The sequence below is a fragment of the Silurus meridionalis genome, chromosome 2, assembly GCF_014805685.1.
Source record: "Silurus meridionalis isolate SWU-2019-XX chromosome 2, ASM1480568v1, whole genome shotgun sequence".
NCBI classification, from domain to species: domain Eukaryota; kingdom Metazoa; phylum Chordata; class Actinopteri; order Siluriformes; family Siluridae; genus Silurus; species Silurus meridionalis.
In genome coordinates, this window is record NC_060885.1 from 22,487,678 (window position 1) to 22,495,799 (window position 8,122).

Here is an 8,122-nt window from a genome sequence, read left to right on the forward strand (position 1 = left end):
CGCGGGAAAAACCGTCCGATTAATCGATTATCAAAATAATCGTTAGTTACAATATTTGAATATGTGTGTGTGTGTATGTGTGTGTGTGTGTGTGTGTGTGTGTGTGTGTGTGTGTGTGTGTGTGTGTGTGTAAGAGAGAGTGAGGGAGTGTAAGGGAGGAAGTGCACGTGAGGGAGGGAGTGAGTGAGTAAGTGCACGCGAGGGAGTAATAGTGAACTCTGGACTTGAAGAAGCAGCGACTATATATATATATATGAGCGCGTGCTGACCCGCGGGTGCCACTGACTGCCGCCGAGACGTGAAAACAACAACAACCGCGTGCGATGAGTCTGAACCGACTTGGCAAAAACTCCACAATGGAGCTGAAGGAATATATAGAGAATTCGGATTTTCAGCATGATGAAGATGATCTCTCCAATCCCGGGCACGAGCAGAGCGTGCCAGTGGGCGCCCAGGAAAGCGCGTACACGCAGATCAAGCCGTACGCCGGGATGCCAAAAGAAGTGCTGCTCTTGTACTCCAGTCAGGCTCGATACCGGATCCCGAGAGAAATCCTCTTCTGGATGAGTGTGGCGTGTACACTGGCGCTCATCGCCCTCACAATCACACTCATAGTCCTGGCTCCTGCCTGCCTGAGCTGGTGGCAGACCAGCCCGGTGTATCAGATCTACCCCCGCTCATTCAAAGACTCGGACGGAGACGGGGTCGGAGACCTCAACGGTAACTCACACTGTGTTCAACTAACTTTCTTTCATTCATTCATTCATTTAATCACTGCTGCTGCTGTCAAATCCACCCAGATGTTGATCAAAAGTTTACAATAAATCCAATGCAGTATTTGTATAACGGTTTTCCATTTCAAATGATCCCTAAGCACCTTTACAAAGATAAATATATGTATGTCTTTTCACATAAACAGTAGATTATGCAAAGGTTTAATGGAGTAATGTTTAACAAGTCTATTTATACTTTAACTCAAGTACGTGAGTTTTTGTACTTAGTCCACCACTGAATAGAAGGATATGAAATAGGGTCTATTTTGAGGCAGAACATAACTACATAATGTAACTTTGGCCTCATACAGTTTGAAGAGGAGGTGGAGGTGGTTTCAGAGAAAAGGGAAAGCATTTATTTATTTATTTATTTTACCCTGTTTGCAAGCTTCCATGCAAGTGTCCGAGGAATCAAAATGACAAAACTGCGACTTGAAAGATACAAAGGATGATGGAAGATTGCCATGTTTGAAGGCCTATCCTTTGACCACCGTTTATCGGTTGTTCTGTCACTATCTAGAATCTTATCTACAATAATTATAGTTAAGATTATTCAGTTATGTAACAAAACTTAAACCCGTAACATAAATGGACTCCAGTGACTTTATGAACAAGGTGGCAATAAAGATAAGCTAGGGCAAATCTAATCACATCACTACAATATGTAAATTTCTATACAATGTGATAAACTACAAGGTTATCTATAACTGCTTCTTGTACAACATACGTATGCAGGAATCAAAGAAAAACTGGACCATTTCCAGTACCTAAACATCAAAGCAATCTGGATCAGCCCTTTCTACAAGTCTCCCATGAAGGACTTTGGCTATGATGTGGAAGACTTTAGGGATGTGGATCCTCTCTTTGGAACAATGGCAGACTTTGAGGAGCTGCTGTCCAGCATGCATAGCATGGGTGAGCATTAATCCAATCCCGAAAACCTTTTGGCATTAATTAAAAATCATTGCAAATACTGACCTACGGCCGGTTAGAATGTGACAAAAGAGTGTGACTGCTGCAGGTTTAAGATGATCATGGACTACATTCCCAACCACACTAGTGATAAGCACAACTGGTTCCAGCTCAGTCGTAACCGCACCGAGTACTATTCGGACTTCTATATCTGGGTGAACTGCACCGAGGACAGGCCGCCTAATAATTGGGTATGATTATGCATATTAAAAAAAATTAATTATTAGTGACCATTGATCTATTAATTTGTATTATTCTATTGTTATTATTATTATTATACGCCGGTTCACCACTATTCCTTCCTTGGACGACTTTTGATAGATACTGACCACTGTAGACCAGTAAAACCCCACAAGATCTGCAGTTTTGGAGAAGCTCCGACCCAGTCGTCTAGCATCACAATTTGTTTCTCGTCAAACTCACTCAAATCCTTACTCCTGCCCATTTTTCCTGCTTTTAACACGTCAACTTTGAGGACAAAATGTTCACTTGCTGCCTGATAAATTCAACCCACTAACAAGTGCCATGGTGAAGAGATAATCAGTGATATTCACTTCACAGGTCATAATGTTTTGCCTGATCAATGTATCTTAAGCCGTCTTTATTTTCGACAGCAGGCACCATCTAATTGAAAAATTGCAGCTTTTGTAATGTATTTTAATGCGTCCTCAGGTGAGTGTGTTCGGGAACTCCAGTTGGACGTACGATCCAGTTCGTGGGCAGTGCTACTTTCATCAGTTTCTCAAAGAGCAGCCGGATCTCAATTTCCGCAACCCGGCCGTGGTAAAGGAGATGACGGTAATAAAGCACACAGCATACCGTGTCACTTATATTAGCGTCCTAGCTCCAGCGGTTAAGGTGTTGGGTTACTGATCGGAAGGTCGGGGGTTCAAGCCTAGCTGCCACACTTGGGCCCTTGAGCAAGGCCCTTGACCCTCTATGCTCCAGGGGCGCCGTATCATGCCCGACCCTGCGCTCTGACCTCAGCTTCTAAGCAAGCCTGGATATGCGCAGAACAAATTTTACTGTGCTGTAATGTATATGTGACAAATAAAGGCTATTCTATTCTAATTTAGCGCTTTTGACGTACCTTGACACCTAAGATGCCTTGCACAAAGCGAGGTCTTTACTGGAGATGGCATGGTGATGTTCTGATGCTGAATTAGATGAAGGGAAAGAAAGAGCTTTCCATGTTATGGAGAATCCAAGTAAATGTTGTGTAATACCCTGCAAGCTGTCATTATGTCGGCGCTCTTTATCTCTGGAGCACAGGCACACAGTATCTCACCTGGGCGTCAGGTTCACCACATGAGCTTAACATCACCTCACTACAAGCTCATTTGAGGAGGGTCAAGTATACAAGCAGCTGTGCATTCGACCCCTGTCTACTGTATGTTTCAGGCTGATAGTCTTATCACTGATGTGGATTATTCTTCTGTTCTTGAACAGGCTTTTATAGATTCTTACCATTATAAGTTGATCATCTTTCTCTTCAACAGGACATCATCCATTTCTGGTTAAAGAAAGGGGTGGACGGATTCCGCATGGACGCGGTCAAGCACATCCTCGAAGCTACGCATTTAAGAAACGAACCCCAGGTGGATCCCACGCAACCTCCTGTGAGTCATCATGCAGTTTAAACGACAAACCAGCTATTATCTTTATCCACTGTAACACACGGCAGTCACTTCTGTCGACAGCATTATTTATAGATATTGAACATGTCGACAAACATTACACCTCTAATTATTGTTCTTGAAAGCCATACTTTTTTTGGTGAGATCATTTCTGCATTCACACTTTAAATAAGTATGAAATATTCTTCAAACGTGCACGACAAATAGCATCGTATGTGACTTTGTTTTCAGTTAGGTTCCAATCATCCAATCATTACACAACAGGGGCGGATTTGGAAAAGAATTTATGGAGTGGAAATGGGGTGGCATGAGAATTATCAGAGGTGGCAACACTGAAGCAAGCATCCTTGCATTATTTGTATTTATTGAGGTTCTTAATTAAACGATAATATTAGGCTACACTATAACCGGGCGATTTCATATGCATGTATAGAATATTTTGATTGCTGCACTAAATAACACACTGATGCACTGCCAGACTTTTGCTGATACATAAGTAAATAAGTAATCCAGGTTTTTATGATCAGGCAAAAACACTTGAAGATAATTTTTGCAAGCAATACGCATCATAATTCATTTTTACAATTTGATTGATGCCATCCTTACAAGTGTTTCTAGTATTGCTAGGAAATTTGATCCTAAAATTTGATCATACATTTATTTATGCAAATGAGGTTTTGTCTAATTAAATGTGTAGATCTATAAACACAATTGAAGTTTAAAAAAAAAAAAATTTCAATCTTTTCAACAGGCTAGATTTGGTCTGTGCTCATGATAGCTTCATAGTGATCTTGGCTGATTTGAGTGGAACCTGGTGTTTTTGTATCTATCTCAAGATTGCATGTTTTCTACACAATAAAATGCTTTTCTGCTCAGTTATAAATAGTGATTATACGAGTTACTATATCCAACCTGCTAGCTAAACCCGATCTGGCCATTTTCCTGCAAAAGCATTTCCACCCACAGAAACATCTCTCACTCTGTGTTTTTTGTTTTACGCACCAGTCTGTGTAAACTGCAGAGACTGTTGTGTTTAAAAAGGAAATTTTCTTTTCAGCTGTTTCTGATTCACTTAAACCATCATCATCTGACACCAAATATCGCATCTCCCTTACAGAGATCACACTTTTCTTTATTCAGATTTGTTTGTGAGCATAAGCTGAAGCTCTTGACCTGCATGTATTATGCCTTTAAAATGTTCACAATTAGAAACATCAAAATAATATTCATAAATAATTTGTATCACAATTGTCAAATCTATCTGAAGTGCCTTGCCATAAGTGTTCGATTATTGTATTCTGAATACTAATTATGTGCCAGTCCAGAAAAATGATCTGTAAAGTCCAGACAAAAATCAAGAAAGTGAATGTCATGCTTGCAGAGGTCATAATTCTGAGAAGCTGTTCTCTCTATGTAGAATCTGATGTTATTTTCTTCCTGGTCTCTTTATATCTTATGCTACAGGAGACAGTGGATACGGAATTTGAGCTGTACCATGACTATACATACACGCAGGTTGGCATGCACGACATCCTCCGAAGCTGGAGAGCAGACCTGGATGAATACAGCAGGGAGCCAGGACGCTATCGGTACTGCTGTATTTTGTTCTTAAAACTTTCCGGTGTATACATGAACAAGGATAATTTTATTTGTATTGTTTCCTTGAGATGATCTATAGTTTAGATATTTTCCCAAACAGGTTTATGGTGACAGAGTCATATGACTATGAAGAAATCGACAAAACCATGATGTATTATGGAACCAATTTTGCCACAGAGGCCAATTTCCCCTTTAACTTTTACCTGCTTGACCTCCCTGATGGCCTGTCTGGATTGAGAGCAAAGGAACTGGTGGAACTCTGGATGTCGAATATGCCCAAGGGGAAATGGCCAAACTGGGTGGTGAGTTGCACCGGCTTTTATTTATTTATTTTTTGTCAGAATGTTAAACAATTATACTTGATGTCTACATTAATACAGTATACCTTTAAAATGTCTATGTAGGTAGGGAATCATGACAAACCACGCATGAGCTCTAGGGCCGGTCAGGAATATGTTCGCGTTGTCAACATGCTGCTCCTAACGCTACCTGGAACCCCCACTACGTACTATGGAGAGGAGATTGGCATGGAGAACGTCAATGTTTCTGTTATACAGGATCCTTTTGGAAAGTTTAACCCAGTAAGTGAGAAGGCATTATGTATAGCACTATGTATATGATGCGTTTTGTTCCTTGGGTCAAAACTTTTAACACTCAACTTTGCTTGTCTAGAATAACAGTCGGGATCCTCAGAGGACCCCCATGCAGTGGAACAATGGTCTCAATGCTGGCTTTAGTGATAGCAAAAATGGTACCTGGTTGGACATGGGTCCAAACTTCCCCACCGTCAATGTAGAGGTATGTGTATTATATAATATATCATCATGGAACTTTTTTTTTAGACAGTGGACTATATTTTCTCTATTTAATATACATTTCTATATAAGTATATGAATTTGTATTGATGGGGTAACTGTGCTCTATTATAATTTTTTATATAAATCCATTATTATCTACACTAAGGTTGGTATATTTGTATTAGAAAAACCCAAAATGTCACCAAATATATAATTTACAATCAAAAAGAGGTGTCATGGTGACATGATTATAAACAATATCTTTGTATTTCATATACAGTAAAGTAGCATAAGTCTGCACATCTCAAGGGTCCTTGGGTTTAATATTGTACTTGGTTTATTGTCCTTGTTAAGTTTCTGAGCAGTTTTGCATTTAAGTGCTCCAGAGGTGTAAAGAGTAGCTGGAAATCATACTTGAGTAAAAGTATTGATACCTTACAGCAAAATGTACTTCATTACAAGTTCAAAGTCACCGATTTCAGTATGACTTATGAGTCAGTATGAGTTAAAGTCTTGGGAGTATCTGATTTGAGTTTCTGACTCGCATTGAACGTAGGCTCTAACATGCACTAGTCCTCAACACCAAGACAAGTTAGTTTGATCGATTTTCTGAGGTTTTATTTGCTAAAATACAAATCAAATTGTACAGCTAAACACGAACATTACCATTATGAATGAATGAAACAAAGATCAAACAAGTCAGTCAGTAAAAAAAGAAAAATAAATAAAGTAAGGCTATCTTTTAATAATGTATCTTCAATTCACAAAAAATGACTACTATTTGACAAAGTAGAAGAATCGTTAGTATTCAATGGACAAATAAAATGAAAGTGAATATTTTTAGATAAAGTAAAACCAAATATTCAGGCTGACTGCGATTTGATTTGGACTTTAACAAAAGCTGGTTCTCAAAGTTGTTGGACTTTATTTATGCTCTTTTTGGGTTGAAAATGAGGCCAGCAGTGGAAAAAAAAAAGACGCTCACAGGCAGCAGATGTGAGTAGGGGAGTGTTGAGCCTAAATTACCTTTTCAACAGAGGTACAAAATGTAATTGGTAACACTCATTGTCCATTACAATATACTGGAGTAAAAAGTACACTTATTGAATCCTAAATGTAGTTGAATATTTACTGATACTCAGTAAAACTAGAAAGTAGCCAAAATTACTTGAGTACAGTAACAAAGTACATTTACTTAAACTTTACACCACTAAAGTGCCCATTAGTGTGCAGTTTAAAACCTCAACAATGACAGAATTAAAATGAATGGACATTTGGTGACACCCAGATGAGGATCGGTTCCATTTTGAGTCTCAGGGAGTTTTATCTTGCGATTGCCACAAATAGCTTACTCATGAGGGATAAACTTATAGGGATTAATTTATAAATTCAAAATGTTTATTTTTTTATGTATTTAAATCTGCTAAAACTGCTTTGGGACAATGTCCATTGTTAAAAGCGTTCTTCTGGGTTCACCAGTTTTCTCCTATCTTCTGAAAGATGCCAGCAGGTGCACCGGTTAAACTAAATTGTCCCAAGGTGTGTGTATTTGCAGGCATTTGTCCTGCATATTAACCAGGGTATATATTCGCACCTTGTATTATGTGTTTATAGCATATGGTCCATCATTCTAATCAGGATAAAGCGGTTCATAAAGATAAATGAATAACGTAGCACAGACTGTTTAACACTTCAGTACTTTAACATTACTTTGTATCGTTCTCGTGATAAATGTAAACATTTGAAAGGAATTAAAGTTATGTATGTGTGTGTATATGTAGATTCAGCAGGGTGACTCGGCTTCAGTACTGGAGCAGTACCGCACTCTGGCTCTGCTCCGAGAAAAGGAGGTAACACTGACCCGAGGCTGGCTCTGCTACATCTGGGCGGATAATAATGTGTTTTCCTATTTGCGCGAGCTGGATGGACTAAACGAGGCGTTTCTGGTACTCCTGAACTTTGGCGAAGATACAGAAACGGACCTTTCAGCCGTTAGCGAGCTGCCAGATCATCTCACCGTTCACTTCAGCACGCAACCTGGGACAGCAAGCAGCTTCCCCAAATCCAAAATCAAAACCTCAAAGGGCCAGGGACTGCTGCTGAAGTACTCCACCAGTCAGCGCTTTCACCCCAACCATGAGTCTGAGTGTTACGTGTCTGAGAAGGCTTGCTTTCTAAATGTCCTTAATATTTTGTACCAGTGCTGAGAAATGAATAAATGCATGGGGCTTAATTGCCAATCACCCCTACAAGGCTCATTTGTATTTGCCAAAAGATTTTATTTACATATAATGTGCATATTTAAATAAAAATGCAAATTTATTTACTATAAATGCATTAGGTA

At 39.3% G+C, this 8,122-nt stretch overlaps 1 protein-coding gene across 1 annotated transcript; it reads left to right on the forward strand.

Annotated features, from left to right (window-relative positions):
* The first annotated feature begins 201 nt into the window (after positions 1-201).
* On the forward strand, positions 202-8,027 carry slc3a1 (solute carrier family 3 member 1). Its single transcript, XM_046865017.1, has 10 exons — positions 202-720; positions 1,509-1,692; positions 1,795-1,936; positions 2,418-2,543; positions 3,245-3,364; positions 4,847-4,971; positions 5,082-5,283; positions 5,386-5,562; positions 5,654-5,779; positions 7,560-8,027. Exons 1-10 carry the CDS (start codon positions 324-326, stop codon positions 7,983-7,985), a joined length of 2,025 nt encoding a protein of 674 aa, XP_046720973.1. The 5' UTR covers positions 202-323; the 3' UTR covers positions 7,986-8,027.
* The last annotated feature ends 95 nt before the right edge of the window (positions 8,028-8,122 follow it).

Excerpts from the sequence above, each read along its gene's own strand:
- slc3a1 (XM_046865017.1), top strand. The coding sequence starts at position 324 with ATGAGTCTGAACCGACTTGGCAAAAACTCCACAATGGAGCTGAAGGAA. Across the intron at positions 721-1,508 it reads CGGGGTCGGAGACCTCAACG|GAATCAAAGAAAAACTGGAC; the intron begins GTAACTCACACT and ends ATACGTATGCAG. Across the intron at positions 5,780-7,559 it reads TCCCCACCGTCAATGTAGAG|ATTCAGCAGGGTGACTCGGC; the intron begins GTATGTGTATTA and ends GTGTATATGTAG.